Here is a 20,342-nt window from a genome sequence, read left to right as displayed (position 1 = left end):
GTTAGCTATCACGCATGTAGGTGTGGGACATTTATTCTTGTCAGCAGACCATCTCCCGCAGGAGCGGTGAGCTGCGTAACAGCCGTGCACGAGAGCCGTTTGATGCGCCGCCGTAACCGTAACCAAAACGTAACCTTCCTCCGGGTCTGTGCGACCCAGAAAAAAGTTTAGCACGGACTGCATGTATGTAGAAAATTACGAGCGAATAAATACTTTCTAAAGGAAAGTAAGGAACTCCTTAATGTGGTCCGGGGAGGGGGCTGTCAGGTTTCCTGCTTTCAAGCCCTGTCATTGTCCCGCCCCCAAGAGTCATTTACCCCACTGTGATTGGTTGGTCATCTCCGTGCACGACAATGAAAAAGTGTCATTCAGACAAACTGGCGGGCTGCAGTAACATTAAACCTTCATATTAAAGCGGGGGCCGCAAAATATCATCTTGGAGGCCGCAAATAGCCCTGGGGGCTGGGTTTGAGACCCCTGCTGTACACTCTGGCACTGGTACACTAGCCGCAGGTCGGAAGAACGAATCAATAGTTCGCTTGCTCATAGCTCAGACGCACGCACATATCAGGTTGTGATGATATTTGTCTCCGTTTCCTTCCCACAGATGTTTACGCGCGCTCGATTATCTCTAGGCCCCTCCCCCTACACGCATTTTAGCCACTCACAGTGGCTGTCCCTATTCTTCTCAAACGCATTGGCCGCCTCACAGATGGGCATCACGCGAGTGTGTGCTCACGTTTCATGAGTATGTGTGCGAGTGTGCGTGTGTTTGCGTGCGTGTGCGCTCGCGTCTCATTGATTATTTCATCGATCATTGACATGCCCCTCAATGTATAAAAAATACGAAGGGTGGGGGAGGCAAATTTACTGGTCGCACATGTGCGACTGGATGTAAAATTCAGTCGCACACTCTCAAATTTTGGTCGCATTTTGCGACCAATTGGTCGCAGTCTGGAGCCCTGCCTCTAATAAATATGCACAGTTGTACAATATCTGTATCTGTGCTTTCATTAATAGTGACCGAAAATACAATAAATGACTGGATTCCTTCATTTGGCACCTAAGTATCCTCAGAGATGTTGTATCTGTAATCACATTCCTTGACAGACTAATGTTGGCAAAGGTCGACTGCTTTTTGGGAACAAGACTTCTGTAGCCTTCAGCATTTTTCAATAAGTTCACCATCTGAAAATGGTTTGGATGTTTTCTCCAACTTGTCTGCAATCAGGTGTCTCTCACTGCTCCATCGCTGACGTCACGGCTGCACTAAATGCAGACGGTTGTTTTTTCAGTTCAGCTTTTAGTTGGTAAATCCTCTCTTTTCTTAACTGCAAATGGTGAAACTTTTCTCATTGTCTCATAGTGGTGCTGAATGTTATATTCTTTGAGCACTGCCACCTGTTGATGACATAACAAGCACGCAGGTTTTGCATTCAACTCCGTAAACAAATAAAACTTTGTCCATTTTTCCTGGAAAGTTCAGCACTTCACTTCAACCCTTTTTTTTCTTTATGACAACATTTTGGTCATTAGGGTGTCACTACTGATCATTCTTATAACAATGTAACAGCAGCGGGGCTTGCGGGGAAGCAAACTCCATCTTATTCAGTCACAGAGTCATTAGGTTTCACTTTTGGCAGGTGCAAAGATATGCTATTTCACCTGTTTCGCTTATCCTTTGCTCCTTCTAGTGGTGGAATTGCGCATTTTGGTTACTTACTTCCACTTTCGGCTTCTCCCATCAGGGGTCGCCACAGCGAACAAGTCGCATGGTAAATTTGGCAATGTTTTACGCCGGATGCCCTTCCTGACGCAACCTTCTCAAACCGGGCTTGGGACCGGCAGAGGTAGAGAAGGGAACAGGGAGCAGCCCAGAGTCGAACCCGGGTTTCACGGACGGAAGGCGCCGCAAACCAGCACGAGCTAAACTGGCGGAATTGCGCATTTTGGTTATTTCTTTAAAAAAAATCATAACTCGCCACAGGAATGGACTAGAAACGTGCTTGTTTTTTTTTTAAACATTCTTATCATTTTAACTCTTCATTACTGGGCCGGTTTGAACCATCTGGCGGGCCGTATCCGGCACGCGGGCCGGATACGGCCCGCGGGCCGTATGCTGACACCCCTGGTCTAAATGAACCCAACTGCAATATCGTGCTGCGTGGTACCTGGACTACCGTGTCAATTTCACCCGAACAAATTTCTCCAGAATTAATAAATAAGTTGCACACCAAACAATTACTCTCTGACTTCACTTTCAGCCACACAGCAGCTGGGAGTGATCCCTGCATTTATTTAGACACACACAAATTCATGAACCTATCACACCTGGACAATAAACAAAACAGGAAATCATACAAACCAGTTTCAAATTCAAATACACAATAGAAAACAAATGCAAAATAAATAATAATAATAAACTTTATATATCACTTTTCGAAATCAAGATTACAAAGTGGTGTACAATTACCATAAGAAAAAGTCTAGGATTAAAAATGGCTTACAGTACGACAAAATAAAACAGCACACACAGAAAACAGTGATGGGGGTTAAAATCAAGCAAATCACTAAAATCAATAATATAAGTTTACATTTAAGAACCAATAAAATTTTTGAAAGCACGCCTATAAAGGTAAGTTTTTAAAAGAGATTTAACCCTTGTGCTATCCTAGGCACTTTAACATTGGGAGTTGGGTCATGGAGACCCACTAGACAGTGCTCTGAACTTTTTTTGTTACATCGTTTCGTATAGCTTGAGCCAGGGAATAGCATATTTAATATTTTTGACATTCGATAAAAAATGTTCGAGCTAAAATTGTTAGAACGAAGAAGAAGATAGGCAAAATCCGTAAAGTAGAAACCTCTATTTTCTTTACAATTATTATACAATTAAATACTCTATTATACATTGAAAAGAAAGAACAAACCATTTTACAGGCTCAAGCATTTGTTTCACAAATAAAAGTACTTTAGAAACGTTTTTTCAACAAATAACTTCTGTACTGTACTGTCAAATAATAATTTTAATCATCAATGTGAACAGAAGGCTTCAAATCGCGGAGATTAGCCCCGCCCACCGCGACCCGAGAGTAATTTAATTAAACGGGAGAAAATTTAAAATTATTATAAAAAAAAATACAAAGTACAGTGGGACAAATAGTGACTCAGGTGTATTTCACTGCTCTTCAGACTGAGCCGCTGCATCCTGACTCCACTCTGCAGTGTTTTCTTCTTTTGAAGCCTGCGGTGCAGCTGTGTTTGTTCAGGAGAAGAACATAGTGATAGGCAGTTGTTGTCGCTCTTTTTTCTATGGGTTTTAGAGAAACTCAAAATTGCTAGAGAATTTGCACGTATGTAATTTAAATTTGGCAAGCTGTTTTACGTACGTGTACATATTAAACTGCAACGTTAGGTAGAGAAGAAGCGGAGTGACTTTTTAGCCAATCAGAATGCAGAACACAATGCAAATCCGTGGAATAGCGAAACCGTGAAAAGTAAACCGTGTTATAGCAAGGGATCACTGTATAGCAGAGATTTGTGCAGCATTAATTTTCTCCCTCTCTCTCTCTCACTCTCTCTCTCTCACACTCTCTCTCACACTCTCTCTCACTCTCTCACACTCACTCTCACTCTCTCGCACCCCCCTTGAAGATTCTGGACAAGCTGCTTGACAGGGAGAGTCAGACCCACAAGCCACAGACCCTAAGCTCCTTCTACTCCAGCAAGCCAGCAGTCGGTAGCCAACGCAGTCCATCCAAACACGCAGCTACAAGCCATGGGGGGATGGGTTCTGCCACAGGTGGGGTGTCCAGGCATAGCCAGCCATCTTCTTCTGTCAGCAGTTTGGCTGCATCTTCTAGCTCATGTACTGCTGCAGTGCTGGCTGGCGAGGAGATCCCTTCTCAAACTGAGCTAAGACTGGTCCAAACCAGCAAAGCTGGCGAGGACACTGCTGAAGCACGGGACCAAGGTAAGGACTCCCCATCCCCTCTGATGTGTTAATGTTTTGCTCACTGATCTATAAAATGTTCAGATTTCCCCACACTTTCCCTTTTTAGTTTCCTACATATTAACATGAAGTTTCAGCCTGCAAACCGAGAAGGCATTTATTTATGTTTGGGTTTGAAGAAGGTTTGTAGTGTTTCGTGTTCTTAAAGTTTCAGATGGGCTTCAGACTTCAGCTGAGCTGCAAACTGACCCTCCCTCATTTAAACTGGAAGCAACAGTCCCAAGTCGGCTGGCTTTGGGGGGGCGTTGTGGGTACAGCCAGCGGTGCTGGGGCTCACCTGTGCGACAGAAAAAGAAGCACACTGGTAAGCAGAACCAGTTGAATGTTACAAACTGAAGAGACTGAGCAATAACCCTCTGTACCTGCAGGCATGGCCAGTATAGACAGCAGCGCTCCAGAGACCACCTCTGACAGTTCTCCCACCCTTAGCCGAAGGCCCTTGAGGGGTGGCTGGCCAGCAGCATCCTGGGGGCGGGGCCAGGACAGTGACAGCATCAGCAGCTCATCATCTGATTCATTGGGTTCCTCCTCCTCTAGCGGTTCTCGCAGGGCAGGTGGGGGTGCCAGGGCTAAGAGCGCTGACACCAGCAGGTAGCCACCCGCTCCCCTCTTAAAAAATAAAAACAATGAAATGATTGCCTGTAAAGCCCTACAGCAGGGATGTCCAAAGTTGTTTTGGTGAGGGCCAAATACAGAAAAATGAGCAAAGGTCCGGGCCGCACACAAGAGGTGACATATTGACACATGATTACTGTGTATTTCTAACTCACCTATAATGTGAAGAACATTGCTCTCAGTGGGAGCAGTGATGCTGATCTGTGCCACATAAAACAAGCGCACATCAAAATGAAACATTCACTCAGACAATGAAACCTCATTCCAACCAGGCAGTTCAGAATGGGTTTATTGAATAATAATGGATTAGATTTTTCTGCGCTTTTCCAGACGATAAGTTACTTGTGGACACAATGTACCTGTGTGCCTTTGAGATTGGACTGTATGCTCTTGGCCTCCACAACTTTGTGTCACCATTATTCATTCACTCCTCATTCATACTTGGTGATGGTAACTTGTAGCCACAGCTGCCCTGGGGCAGACTGACAGAGGCGTGGCTGCCATTTCGTGCCTACGGCCCCTCTGACCAACACCGGGAGCATTCATACACTTGCACACGCCAGTGGAGCCACACTGGAGGCTTGCACAAGTACACAACGATTTGGCTGGTGGTAGCGGGGAATCGAACCGCCAACCCTTTAATCATTGGACGACCCGCTCAACCACCTGAGCCACTGTCGCCCCTAGCTTGAGCAGCTGAAGCCAGCAGATCTTTACATACGTAGCCGTTAGTGTGGTTGACTGGCAGAGTGCACGATTTTGTAGTTTATAAAGAGTCGACTGTTTTCTCAGAAAAGTAGACCCAAAAAAAGGGGGCTCATCGGTGACCAACAAGGAGAGTTTTAACATTAAACGCACACAATTTAAAAAGCTTCATTTTACAATTATACTCTGTGACAAAATATGCAGCTATTAACAAAAAAAAAATCCAAAAACAAAACAAGTTCTTTTTTACATAAAGGAAATACTTTTTCACAGTTCAGAATGCTATTTATTAAAATGCTCCGTCCTCCGAAAACAGGATATATCGACCCTCCACACCTCCGCTCCGTGCTCACACACCCATCTCCAACTGCACTCGCTCCTCCCCCCCCCTCTCTCGTGGCACGCAGGGCGCTCAGCACACACCCACTCCGCAACACACCTTTCTCTGACCGACTCCATCTAGTGTTGAAACTGAGAAGTGCAACAGATTTGATCTCAAGCGCCATGTCCGGGCCATTTTCAATTACCGTAATTTCCGGACTACAAGCCGCTACTTTTTTCCTGCGCTTACAGCCCTGCGGCTTATTCAGTGACTCGGCTAATTTATAGATTTAATTAGCGGCCGCCATGTACGTACTTTCGAACTCAAATGAATAGTTTGAATTCTTTATCTAACACCAAGCACAAGGCATTTATATTCAACACACCTCTAAGCAGCCAAACAGCATGGACTTGACTTCAGGTCTTAGACACTTCAGTCATGGTTCAACAAAATGAAACACGCATGCCCGGCCGCATCCCAGAATCCTTTGGTGCCATTAGACCCAACGTGCACCAGATCGCCGCTACAATATGATGAAGCTCTCAAGTTAAAAGAAATCGTTAAAAGCAGCGTAAAAAAGTCCACCGTCACCAACGGGTTTGGAAAAGCCGGTTTGCTGCGTGACGGAGAGAACAGCGCATGGAGTGAATTTACACTCCATTTACGGTTTCTAAGGAAACCGTAAAAGCGGAATTTTGCTTTGAAAAGCTCACAGCCTCCGTGTGAGCTGGAGACATCTTCTCCTGCTGATTGAGCGCGGGGCCGATGGCAGTCTGATGGCTCCCACACGTAACAACGCATCCGCCCCTCATACACAAAATGTACAGTATTAAGTCCGATTGCTCTGCACAGACACGATTTGCTCCTTCCACCGGCGCAACGGGGACGAAGTGCTCCTCCTTGAAGCCGCCCTGGCCAGAGGTGTCGGAGTAGATAGGAAGGGGAGACAAGGAGCGCGCGGGGCGGGAGCGGAGCGCAGAGGCTTCTGAATTCTGACGCACGCGCCGCACTGAGGCGCGCGTATCACGCTGAGGCGCGCGCTTTTCAGTCGCCGCTGCTGTATTTTACCGGTGTGTTTTTTAAACAGCCCTGTTACTCCCATAACGCTGCCGCGACACAAGCGGAAGGAGAGCTTTACCCGTTCACCCCTCCATGCACTGCTGATACTTGCTCATTCTTAAACACGTACAACAGAATGGCGAGCCGGGCATTGGCCCCGCCTTTAGCCCCTAAGACTCATGGGAAATGTGGAATCGCGGATGTAAATTTCCTCATCATAACTGAGGGATGTAATGTTGATTATATGGTTACTGTTTGTAATTTTATGTATGATACCTAGATTGTCAATAAGTAAAAAAAAAAATGAAATAAAAACACCATAACTGAGGAACTTGTGAACAGAATAGAGCTCCATGCTGTTTGACAGATGTCGATACACCCAAATACATGAGCCAGAGGCAAAGCTGGCACCACCCACAATGTGCTATTGAATTGCACCCACTCTGGGATGCTGGCCGTGATCTGTCAGGATGACAATATTGCGTAACACGTGCGCGGCTTGTACTCTGACGCGGCTTGTGTATGTATAAAACTAATTAAACACGTGAAAATGGGTGGGTGCGCTTTGTAGTCCGGAATTTACGGTACATTTTCAAAATTTGCTGCGGGCCACTAAAAACAGACCCACGGGCCGCAGTTTGCCCGCGGGCCGTAGTTTGGACACCCCTGCCCTACAGGGTACGTTGTGTATTTTGCACAGCCTTTCTGCATGTTCTGTGATTTAATTTTTTGTTTGTTTAGGTGAAAGAGGAGGTTTTTACTTTTAAAGATTCTAAAAAAAAAATCCTTTTTTTTTTTTTTTTTTTACAAATCTCTAATTTTTTAAAGCTAGATTTTATGAAGTATTAGGTGTCTCCAAGTGAATTAGAAAAGTTAATAAGTTTTGTTTTTTCATACCAAATTCAGTTATTCGAGCTAAATCTGATCAACCTTTCTTAATCTAAAAACTGAGTGAACACCTTATGCCAAACAGATCTTATGCAGGCTTGTGTTAATATTTGTTTATTTACTAGAAAACCTGGCTTCCTGTTTTAGGTACAAAGGTCGGCGTCCAGAATGCCATGCCCCCCACGTGCCTAATCAGCCATCAGAGGCGGCGGCTCATTTTTTCTTTGAGTTAGCAAAGACTGTGCTTATTAAAGCTGGAGGAAACTCTTCCACTTCCATCTTCACTCAGCCTTCAGCCAGTGGGGGGCACCAGGGGCCTCACAGAAACCTGCACCTGTGTGCCTTTGAGATTGGACTGTACGCTCTTGGCCTCCACAACTTTGTGTCACCAAACTGGCTGTCCAGGACCTACTCATCCCATGTATCTTGGATCACTGGTGAGATTATGAATGCATCTTTAAGACCTTTTAACTCCCATCCTAACATACTATCCTCTTTCGCTCACAGGCCAAGCCATGGAGATTGGCAGTGCTGCTCTTAACATCCTAGTCGAATGCTGGGATGGACACCTCACGCCCCCAGAGGTGGCGTCTCTTGCAGATCGAGCGTCTCGAGCCAGAGACCTTAACATGGTGCGGGCTGCGGCAGAGCTGGCTCTCAGCTGTCTCCCTCATGCCCATGCTTTGAACCCAAACGAAATCCAGAGGGCCCTGGTACAGTGTAAGGAGCAGGTATGTTAAGGGGGGAATCTCAGCTGTGAGGGGCCCCCATGAGAAATTTAATGAAAGGCTGGTAAAGCTGTTTCACATGCATGGTTAGGGTTCCAGCCAGCTGCTTCCAAGCATTGGCAACTCCAAAATGGAAGTGACTTCAACCCCTCTCAATTACTATCAAAGCCTAATCTTTATGTGAGCTTGACTGTATCTAGACAATACTGTGCAACATTCTGCACATGCTTTGGTTCCTTAGCTGTCAGCAAGGTACAAAATAAATGCTGAAGTTATTCCAGTTTAAATTAATCCACGGCTAAATTTTGTCGGCACCTATTAGCCTAATCCTAACCCTTCTTCTGGGTCCGTTCCGCCAATAACAAAGCACTGGCCGCACGGATTAAAACAATATAAGCGAACATGCACTTAGTAATAATCATAAGAATAATGAAATCACGTTAGAAGATCATCTCGCTCAATGTCGGAGCTTTGTTTACAAGGAACTCGCAATTTCTTCTTCTACGATCGTACCGTGATTTGTCCAGACCAATCACTATCTGACTTGTCATCGGACCAACGTACAGCCAATCAAATAGTGTGATGTCATCATTAGTCGCAGGCCCCTGAACATTTATTGCAGGCTTAACAGTTTTGGTACTTACACAGTCATAGCAAGCAAACGAGCCTGCTGCCTGGCATAGCGTGCTCCACTGCCAGAGAAGACCATGCTGCTCCGGTAGAGACCTCTGTCCGTTGTCCAGCCAACCGCCCTCGCTACAGTCAATTTATAATGGCTTGAAACCAGTTATCTGATTTACAATAAAGATGTAACCGGAAGTGTTTCAGTTTATATCCAGTTCAAAATACGTGTGAAAGGTCACAATTATTTTGTGGGAACAAATCAGTTTTTTTTGTTTTTTTTTACCAATGTCAGTTTATGAGCTCTATACCAAAGAGCAAATCTTGGCCAAACCAGACCAGTGTTTTTCAACACTCGTGTGCTGTGAGAGATGGTCAGGTGTACCGTGGGAAATTAATTTTCACTGATCTAAAACCGTTTCCCATCTCCAGGATATCAGCTCTGTGTACATCCAAACAGGCCCTGATAAAACACTGAGTAGTTAGGAATATGAAAGATTATAAAATACTTTTTTCTTTGTGTTTATTTGATTCTGTTAAAAACACTTTGATAAGAATAGCCGCAGTTTTAGCAGCTATATTTTTGGAAAAGTCCCGCCCCTTCAACTGTCTCCACCAATCATCTGGAGGCTTAATCATATGTCACCAGTCAGACCAATCAGAAGTGATTAAAGTCTTTACTTCCTTGTTCCGATTCTGCTCATAAAGTTGTTCAGTTCCAACAAAAATACCAGCTAAAGCTAAAGCAGTGTAGCTTTCCACAGAATCTGGCCGTGGAAAAAGTGAACAAAACAATGAAGCTCAGAGAAGCAAGTCTGTCTGGCATCCGTTTCAGTTTTTGCACTACATCTCCCATGATGCATTGGGTTAAAGTGACAACGTCTTTGCAATTACGCTACTCTATGAATTGTCATAAAGCACAACAAATGCACACATTAGTCGGTTTTAACAGTTTTCAAATCTTCTTGATGAAATCAGAGTTTAACAGTTTGGTTTTCCTTCATGATTTGTGTTTATCATTAACATCCAGACATCCTAGTGTTTGGTCCAAGTCATGTTTCTAACTAAAACAGTTTTCTAATATGTGTAATCAAGTAGAAATTCAGCTTCACATTTGAAAAATCTGAAGAGTTGGGCTTAAATATGAGCCATTCCACCCGCTCCCTTAGGTCATCCTCCTCACTCCAGCTCGTTACACCCTCCGCTCAGCTCGTCACTATGGGGGGCAGAGTTTTCAGCCGCTCTGCCCCCCAGCTCTGGAACTCACTTCCTTCAGGTCTGCGGAACATGAACTTACTCCTGCAGTTTGCAAAAAATCTGAAAACCCCCCTCTTAAGATAAGCACACACCCTATTGTTTTGTTTTTAACTAATATGTCTTTCTTTTAATTGTATTTTATTGTTTTCTATCTATAAGGAGACCTTGGGTGTCTAGAAAGGCGCCATATAGATAAGATTCCTTAGTATTAAATTAATTATTAAATATAAGCAATAAAAAAATAAAAGAAATAGGATTAAGGCTAAGGGGCCAACAGACATATTTAAACTGAATTGAAACAATTTATTAACCCAAAAAGAAATACAACATTTTTGTTAAGTTACATTTGTGATTAAGACAAAAGAAAAACTAATAAAACTTGTTCACTTTTTGTGTAGTTACAATTGAACCCAAACATCCGTACAATGTTGGTCTTTTTTTGTGTAAAAACTACCTGGACAAATTTTCAAATAATAAAATTGAAAATTATTATTGAAAACTATCACAACATTTATCACAACATATAGGAAAAACAGCTGCAACATCCTGCTTTTTTCTGCCTCGATTATTAAAAATAATGCACCTGACTATGGAGTCTCCCTATTTTACATGTTTAGATGCTGGTGTGCCGCAGGATGTTTGTCAAAGGAAAATGCGTACCTTGGCTCAGAAAAGGTTGAAAAGCACTGTACTAGATGATGTACTCATGTTTGGCGCTCACTGCACAGCTGTGTCCTGAGATTGCCACTGTGCCACATTTGCCAGCCCATGTGTTCCACTAGACATGAACATGGATTGAAAGCAATCGAAGCAACCAAACAACCTCCAGACATGATTTTAACAGACAGGAAGTCTTCTTACGAGAAAAAAAATAGATTTTTTAGGACAAACTTAAACTGTAGTACATTTTGTGCGGTGCTTCGTCAATAGATTTAAATACTGAAAGCGCTAACGTCTGCTAAACGTGACCATTCATCTCTTACAGTGATTCATTACCATCTACAGTTGCACCCTTGTTTAACTTCTCTCCTCCTTTGTGTTTCCTCAGGACAATTTGATGCTAGAGAAGGCTTGTATGGCAGTAGAGGAGGCAGCAAAAGGTGGGGGGGTATATCCGGAGGTTCTCTTTGAAGTGGCTCATCAGTGGTACTGGCTCTATGAGCAGTCAGTGGGCGGCTCCTCAGTTCAGCAGCGGGAGACCTCTGGGCGCTGCGGAGCAAATGGTGGGACAGGAAGGAGGCCTCCTGACTCCAGCTGCAGTGTTCTGGACAATGGAAGCAATCCAGAGTCTGGAGGAGTTGCGGTCACAGCCTCGGTCACTGCCACAGCTGTGGTGCCAGTCATTTCTGTGGGCTCCACAATTTATCAGCCCCATGCTCTGCCTGGCCAGGCCTTGACCCACACCCATACCCAAGGACTGCATCCCTACACCACCATCCAGGCCCACCTTCCCACTGTCTGCACCCCACAGTACCTAGGACATCCCCTACAGCATGTTCAACGACCTGCTGTCTTCCCCGTCTCTGGGGCTTCATATGGACAGGTGAGGAATTAGACACAAGTTGAATAAACAGGGTTGAAAAGCATCTACATGCTGCTGTTTTGGCCTACCTTTTTAAAGAAAATGAACTGGGGAAGGCTGCACGGTGGCGCAGTGGTTAGCGCTCTTGCCTCACAGCAAGAAGGCAGTCCCTTCTTGTCCCTCCTTCAAGTCCCGGCTGGGGGACCTGAAAAACATCAATGGGGGACCTTTCTGTGTGGAGCTTACATGTTCTCCCCGTGCATGTGTGGGTTCTCTCCGGGGTCTCCGGCTTCCTCCCACCGTCCAAAAACATGCTTCATAGGTTAATTGGCAACTCTAAATTGTCCCTAGGTGTGAGTGCGAGAGTGAATGGGTGTGTGTTTGTGGACATTCTACCCTGCGACAGACTGGCGACCTGTCCAGGGTGTCCCCCCTGCCTTCGCCCACAAGTGGCTGGGATAGGCTCCGGCAGCCCCGTGACCCCGAAAGGGAAAAACGGTTAAAAAGATGAATGAAAGGATGAACTGGGGAAGGGAGTCTTTATGAACCTGCACCTTCCAGTATTTCTTAAAGTTCAAGAACAACAAATATGCAGAAAGTCAGCTGCTATAGCCTTTATAAAACAATAATATAGTTCCCAATTAATGCAGTAACAATGTATTGACAATACATTCCATAAATGAAAGTGTTTTATTTTTCTCTATCTTAAAATTTTCTGTTATTGCTGTTTTCTTATATGGTAATTTATTATGCAATGCATTGCGATTTATAAGTACATTTCTTACAACATGTTAATTTATATACTATGTAATATATTATTTTCCAAAATTTAGTATGTCCTACTGAAAAATGCCTCTACCTTAAGGACACTTGGTTAGATAGCTCAGTTGGTTAAGTGCTGCACTTGCTTACAGGAAATCAGTGTTTGATTTCTTGTATGCTGTTGAGCACGCCCAGAGGACGCAATGAGCTTCATCCAATGTGGATCCTTGGACAAGACGACTTCCCAAGGTCCACTGCTACTGCCTAACTTGTTTGCTACGAGGGGGCCCACGTCAGGGTCCTCTTGTTGTGGTACCCAGCCTGGATAAAGTACAGGGTTGTGTCAGAAACCTCTGGTAAACCACAGTGAAAGTTGATTTGCTGTTGATTTGGTAATAAATGGCGTATACTTATGTAGCGCTTTCTACCTTCTTACGAAGGCCCAAAGCGCTTTACAGTCACAGTCCCATTCACCCATGCACACACACATTCACACACTGATGGCGGCTCCGCTGCCAAACACTGGCGCCAACCTCCCACCAGAGGCAAAGTGGGGTTCAGTGTCTTGCCCAAGGACACTTCGACACATGGGTGTGCAAGGCGGGAATTGAACCTGCAATCTTACGATCATGAGTCGACCGCCCTACCGCTGCACCACGGCCGCCCCACCTCAACATAAAACATATTATACCCTGACTTATATGATGTTATATATGGCATAAATACATAGCTTTAGCTATGACTTAAATAATCATTTATCACAATCAATGACATTTAAGTTGTAAAAATTAAGTAGCCATACGTGGTCCATCCATCTCTATAATAAGAAATTTAGGTTGAAAAATCTAATTTGGAGTTCCTTCCTAACTATTTCAACAAAGATACAGCAGTTATCAAATAAAGTTGGTTTGCAAACAATCAGATTTTAAATATATATGAATCAATATATATATATATAGTATATATTTTAAAATATATTTCTCAATATGTATTATATATTTACCCAGTTTGCAACATATCCCCCCAGCTGGTAACTGCTTTAGTGTCTCTGATATAAAGAATAATAGTGTTTTGTAGTTTTTGTAGGTTGCACTTTTCGGTATTTTGGTATTTGGTATAGTCTTAATTTCTGTGGTTTTTTTTCTTGTTCGGGAGGTCAAACTCCAAGGGCTACCTGCCACATTGCGAGTAAATTTTGCCCAAAATATTCCGTTTTCTTGGTCTTCTGACACCCCCACTTCACTTCCCTTTGTTTGTTGTGGTGATATGTATATATTATAGACAGAAGCCAGCCAGCCGGCCTTCAGAAAGAGGCACTGGAGAATAAACCAGCAGGACTTAATGCGGCAAACAGAAAACTGAGGAAAAAGCGTTGCTTTAGAGCTTCTGTGAGCAGCATTCTCCAAATTCAAACTGGTTTAAAGTCAGACAATATTTTCATAAATAGGACTTCAAGAATTTGTGGATAAAGGCAACAAAACAAAATGAAGGGATCATCAAAAATAACACTATTTCCTAATTACAATGATAGTCATGCATATACACTATACAACTGTAGTACCAGTGTTTTCATAAAATTAAAGACCCAGTGCTGAACAATTTAGTTAATACATTTTTGTTTTCTCAGTTTTTTTTCTTATTATTCTGTGTAAGTGTATGCTTTTTGTCCTTCTGAGATAGTTTATTTTGAATAGTTGTGTGTTTTTGTCCTTTAGATGTTTGCTCATTTTTTTCTTTTTGAAGTTTTTTGTATTTCTTGTGGAACTGTGTGTTTTTTGTTGGTATGTCTTTGTACCCCTACATCATTACTGCACTTTCCTCTCTTAACCTATAGCTGCACATGTGTGTTCCCAGGGAATGCACCCAGCCTTCATTGGAACCCAGTACCCGTTTTCGGTGGCTACCAGTCCCCAACAGCCTTTGGCAGCTACAGCTGTCACCTTTCCTGGTGTTCCTGTTCCATCTATGACTCAGATTGCTGTCCACCCCTACCACACAGAAACGGGCCTCCCCCTGACCACTACCGTTGCAGGTCAGAACACCTCCAACATTAGCTGTATGTTACGGATTGTTCAGTCACAGACTTTGACTCTGTTGTCTTGCAGTGGGTAGTGTTCACTCTGGCCCCTCCATCCAAGCCATCCAGGCTGCTTCTCTGCCTGCTGTAGCCCCCCAGCCTTCATTTGTTAGTACGTCCTTCCCTGCAGAAGACGAGCAGCACAGCCAGCCAATCAGCCAGCAGGGCTTTCACTACCTACACTCTGCATACAGAGTTGGTGAGGTGTCCCACCTTGCTGTCATGACGTATTTGTAGTCAAGTCAATGCACTGACCTGATTTTGTGTAGGCATGCTGGCACTGGAGATGCTGGGCAGAAGGGCCCACAACGACCATCCCAATAACTTCTCAAGGAGCCCCCCCTACACAGAGGATGTGAAGTGGCTGCTTGGACTTGCAGCCAGGCTGGGTGAGCGTGAGTCGAGATTAATACATACATAGACAAATGTATGTATTATGCCCTCCTTAATCTTCCTGCTCCTCCTTCTTTTAGGAGTAAACTTTGTGTACCAGTTTTGTGTGGGAGCTGCAAAAGGGGTCTTGAGTCCATTTGTCCTGCAAGAGATCATCATGGAGGCTCTGCAAAGACTTAACCCCGCCCACATCCATGCACACCTTCGCACCCCTGCCTTTCACCAGCTTGTCCAGCGCTGCCAGCAGGCCTACCTGCAGGTACAAGCTCAAAATCCTGTTGGGGGGCAAGATCATAAACTGCTGAGAGATGTGCACAGCTCAACAGCCTGTTAGGCACTAACTGATGCAGCCATGTAATTGTGGACAAGGCAAACTCTGTGCTGTGCCAAGATCTAAAACTAGACTGAAACTTCTCAAAAATAGAAGTCTGTTTGTCTGTCAGAACACTAACATCTTAAAAACAGCTGTTCTAATAACTGATAAAAAGACAAGTAGGAACGTGTCTAAAATGAGATTAAACTCTGGAATCAAGTGGAGTTTAAGAGGCTTAACTACATCATCTTTAAAGCAAATGGAACAACTACAGAAATTTAAGAAGAGTCAATGAAAGGCCAACACTCAAATCCTACCGTAGAATTTTAGCAGGAATCACATCTAGACAGCAATTTATGGGTTTTAGTGATTTGAAAGTCTGAGCTGAGAGCCAAATCAACTTTAAATGATCAAAGACATCAGAAACAGGAGATAGTAGTATTGAAACATATCTATTAATGTTGAAGTTATGATCTATATAAAAAAGTCCCTTTTAACAATGAAGAAATACAGGAAATGTTTAATGATTAGGCTGTTTTGAACAGCCCAATCTGCTTTTGTGCCGCTCTGGTAAAAGCTAGCACAGAAAGTGGCAGCAGTACACAAACATTCAAATCATTAATGTGTGGTTTCTCGAGCCACTTCTCAAGAAGCAGGGTCACAAGTCATTTGATTGACCACCAAGTTATCACCAATGAAGTAAATCCTATAATCACTGCTGGTCTGCAGAAAGTTAAACTTGTTTTTACCTTCAAATAGTCATTGTCAAAAACCTTAATTACCTTACATTCTCGAGTTTAAATGATGTTTTGCTCACAAGAAGCAGAAAGATCACAAAGGTTTCTGCAAATCATCTTAAAATCTGGAATCTTCTTTTTTTTAATCAGCGACACCACAACCAATGACTCCATGTTTCAATTCATTTGTCGTTTTAACCCCAAGACCCAAACTTTGGAAGGGTCGTGGCTGCATGTTCCTGTGTCAGTTCTGACTCCAACTCTTTCTCTGCAGTACATCCACCACCGCCTCATCCACCTGACCCCCGCCGACTATGACGACTTTGTCAACATTATTCGTAGCGCTCGGGGGGCCTTCTGCCTGACTCCTGTGGGTGTGATGCAGTTCAACGATGTGTTGCAGAACCTGAAGAGAGGGAAGCAGACCAAGGAACTGTGGCAGCGCATCTCCCTGGAGATGACCACATTCTCGCCCTGAGCAGTACGCCAGTGCAGTCATGTGACCACTCTTGTCCAGTCAGGGGGGAGAGGCCGGCCCTGGTTCCTGGACTGCCAAGATTTTATTGTGAGCACCTCCTGTCATTGTTGTCAACCTGTCCACTCTTTTCATAGCCCTCACATCAGTCTAGTATGCAGTACATGCTGCAACATTCCAGTCCAGAGTGATGGTGATGGTGGGGGTGGGGGTTATTTTAGGCCTGAACAACTGCAATATGGGACTGTTTATGTGGGGGGATATTTCAGTATTGATGTTTTTCTATAGAATTATAAGTGCAAAAAGGGTTGGAAACGTTCCTTCTCCGAAGCACCATCTTCCTGCAGGCTTGTCCTCCTTGGTAGCGCCAAGAACAAAGCAGGTCTATGTGCCTCAGAGCCGAGAATCTCCACATTTTTTTAGTTTTTAAATTTTTATGGAAAGTTATCTCATCAGTCTGGGCTCCTGTTATTGTGCTTTGACCCAAGAAGTAGCCACTCCACCATAGCCAGATTACATTTGATAATCTGCAAGTTTAAGATCTGTCTTCAGATACTAAGGTGTTTCTGTACAGATTTGATATTGTGAGTTCTGGATTTACTGGTAAATGTTCCCTGGAACAGAGTTCTGCACCCCTGAACCAATCTGTTATTGCACCAAACCAAAGAAGAGCCATGCAACATCTCAAGCATTACTTCAGCTTTTCTCCAAGCATTCTCCAACCTGCTATGGATGTTCCCCAAGAATTACTTCAAAGTTCCCCTTGCTCTGTCAAATGATTCTCAGCACTGAGGCGGAGCCATGGCAGACACAGCTGTGCTCTTCAAATGGGGTACTTTGACTTTTCAAAATCTTGACAAGCTCACTCTGTCCAGGCAGCTGCTGTCGTTCTCAACCGGTCTATTTGTTTGTGGAACTTACAGGTAAAGGTGACTTTGTAAAGAAAAAAGAAAACCATACTGTCCTATTTTTGTAATCTTTCAGAGAGTAGCTGGACTGAAGCAGCCTGTGTGTATTTGATGTAGAAGAGGCTTAGGCTGGGAAGAAGGGTGAAGCAATACTAAAGTTTAGAGTTTACTTAATAAAGAGCTGTGAAAACACTAAAACGGCTTGCTGGTCTCATTATTTCTGATCATTGCTGATCATGATGGTAAGTGCTTGCAATCTAATCTATTGATTTTGGTGCTTCCACTGCTGCATTCAATTTTTTCTCTCACCTGGACAATCTCTGTTATGAGAAGGGCTGACACAATTAGTAAGACTATTGTCCAAGACTAGTTTAATAGTAAATGGTAAATGGCGTATACTTATATAGCGCTTTCTACCTTCTTACGAAGGCCCAAAGCGCTTTACAGTCACAGTCCCATGCACACACACATTCACACACACATTCACACACTGATGGCGGCTCCGCTGCCGAACACTGGCGCCAACCTCCCACCACAGGCAAGGTGGTGTTCAGTGTCTTGCCCAAGGACACTTCGACACATGGGCGTGTCGAACCTGCAATCTTACGATCATGGGTCGACCGCCCTTCCGCTGCACCACGGCCGCCCCCGCATCTAGTAGATGCATCATTTTATTTTCTTTTAAGACCTTTTTTTATGTCAAAATTACGCTGGGTGCTTGGACAGAGTGAGTGTGACGTCACCCATAGAATTTATTTTTATTGAGAACAATTGAACTTTAAAATATTTGTGGCAATTGTATAAAAGGCCTTCCTTGTGCTCTAGCCACAGTGATTGGACCGAGTCGTTTTGAGTCCACACCCCTTCCTCTGAGAGCGGACTAAGGGGAATTTGTCAAACGTTTAAGGTGGGGGCCAGCGGACACCACGTGCTTTAACTGAATTATCTGGTCAGTTTATTACCTGAAAACTTGCAATAACGAAAAAAATATGAAAAAGAGGATTAGCAAGAATATTGTTTAAAAACTGGTACCGGAGCAAGAGTGGTTATTCTGACAAGTAGGTACTTCTTGTTCGGAATGCCAGAGGGGAGGGATTGCTCAGTCCAGTTCTCTATATTCAGTCAAAGGTCGCTACCCGATCAGTCCACCCATGCGCAAATATTAAGTTACTGACCATTTATTGTCGGGACAGACAATGAAAATCTTGATGATCTGTAATGGAATGACAGCCACAGGACTTGTAGTCATCCTCTTTTTTTTTTATTTTGTTGGCAATGGGGAAAAAATAAGTTGTCACTGCACTCCAAAACTGGTGATTCTTGCTGGAGTAAAAATTAGGGCCAATTCCTCATGCTATCCTAAATCTTTTCTGTGCATCCCTGCAAATTCTACCCCATTGGAGCCGATTTTCTCTGCTGCAGGGAACATCTGATCGCATAAGAGAGCAAGTCTTTCTCGAAGACATGTAAAAATGCTAACCTTCCTGGCTACAAGTCAAAGTGTAGTAAAGTTAAATACAGTTGTGAGCACTCAGCACAGAATGAGTCAGTGAGACCAATACTCTCTGTGCAAAATAGTTCAATTTTTTCAGATGCCTGCCTCCACCTTTCTCCCCCCCATTACTACACCACACCTACTGGGCCCACAGTCTCTCACCCCTCCCCCCAGTCCAACAATCACCCCCCTCCCTCCCTGTTTGACTGTAACAGCCTGCCAGATGAAGAAACAGCTGGAGAAATTCAATTCAATTTTATTTGTATAGCCCAAAATCACAACAACAGTCGTCTCGATGGGCTTCGAAGTAAACATGAACTCAAAAGGATCACGAATACAAAGAGTTGAATAGGAAAATACTAAAATGAACTAACAAACTGACTAAGCTATACTGGCATCCCTGCCCTTAGACCCCCCTTCACTGTAAGGAAAAACTCCTAAAAAAACGGATTGCGGAAAAAACGAAGAAACCTCAGGGGTGCCCACATGAAGGAGGGATCCTCCCCCAGGACGGACAGGCGATTACCAGATCTCTTAGAGAAGAATTAACTTATCTAAATCTACAACTACATATATAAAGTCCAGCAGACGAGCTTCATCCAGCCGTGGTTGTGGGGACAGTCAAAGGCGCGAGTCGAGCTGGAGACAGGAACCACAGCCAGGTGTAGGAGCAGGAGCAAAGGCGAGGTACTCGGTCAGGCACAGAGCAGAGACGAGCCAGAGATGAGCCAGAGGCAGGATCCACAGCCAGGTGTAGGAGCAGGAGCAAAGGCGAGGTAGACGGTCAGGAACAGGAGCACGGATGAGCCAACTGGAGTCTGGAAGCACTCCCACTCCCCAGGAGGGGAGAGGAAAAGAGGGACAATACATGAATCGCACTGTACCAGACAGAGGCATGGAGAACTAAATGATGAATAATGATCAAGAATAGAGAAGAGAGGAAGGGTAGAAGTAGAAAAGAAAAGAGGACAGAACCCCAGAGCACCATAGTTACCCCAGCTTCAACTTCTAGCAGCCTTTTAAAACACAAAGTTACTATTAAGTTTAATTTAAACACATTAACATTAAGTTAAATAATCTCTGAATACTAACTAGTCTGACAATAAGCCTGTCCAAAGAGGAATGTTTTCAGTCTAACTTTGAATGTAGAAACTGAGTCGGCCTCTCTTACATGAGCTGGGAGTTTATTCCATAAGACAGGGGCTTGGTGGCTAAACGCTCTACCTCCAACCGTACTTTTACTAATTCTAGGAACCACAAGCAGTCCTGCATTTTGGGAGTGAAGTGTTCTTATTGGATGGTAAGGGACTATGAGGTCCTTAATATAGGACGGGGCCATTCCATGTAAGGCCTTATAGGTTAACAGGAGGATCTTGAACTTAATTCTAGAATCAACTGGGAGCCAATGGAGTGAAACTAACACAGGAGTGATGTGATCTCTTCTGCTGGTTCC

The 20,342-nt window shown here is 43.9% G+C and overlaps 1 protein-coding gene across 5 annotated transcripts in view; it reads left to right on the top strand.

The window, feature by feature from the left end:
* Positions 1-17,592, top strand: part of zswim8 (zinc finger, SWIM-type containing 8) — a 55,260-nt gene extending 37,668 nt beyond the window's left edge. For 2 of the 5 annotated variants that reach the window (XM_011492568.4, XM_078931630.1), the window contains exons 16-26: positions 3,655-3,973; positions 4,161-4,316; positions 4,381-4,603; positions 7,749-8,038; positions 8,109-8,332; positions 11,256-11,750; positions 14,346-14,523; positions 14,597-14,767; positions 14,838-14,963; positions 15,042-15,220; positions 16,286-17,592. In XM_011492568.4, the coding sequence (XP_011490870.1) occupies positions 3,655-3,973; positions 4,161-4,316; positions 4,381-4,603; positions 7,749-8,038; positions 8,109-8,332; positions 11,256-11,750; positions 14,346-14,523; positions 14,597-14,767; positions 14,838-14,963; positions 15,042-15,220; positions 16,286-16,489 (2,565 nt within the window). In that variant the 3' untranslated portion in view covers positions 16,490-17,592. The remainder of the gene's footprint in view (positions 1-3,654; positions 3,974-4,160; positions 4,317-4,380; positions 4,604-7,748; positions 8,039-8,108; positions 8,333-11,255; positions 11,751-14,345; positions 14,524-14,596; positions 14,768-14,837; positions 14,964-15,041; positions 15,221-16,285) is intronic. The other 3 variants (XM_078931629.1, XM_020699745.3, XM_011492569.4) reach the window with 3 other exon arrangements.
* Positions 17,593-20,342: the final 2,750 nt, after the last annotated feature.

This window comes from Oryzias latipes, chromosome 15 (assembly GCF_053564925.1).
Source record: "Oryzias latipes strain Hd-rR chromosome 15, Olatipes_Hd-rR_3.1".
NCBI lineage: Eukaryota > Metazoa > Chordata > Actinopteri > Beloniformes > Adrianichthyidae > Oryzias > Oryzias latipes.
The sequence above is the reverse complement of the archived record's forward strand: the minus strand, read 5'-3'. Positions and strand labels throughout refer to the sequence as shown.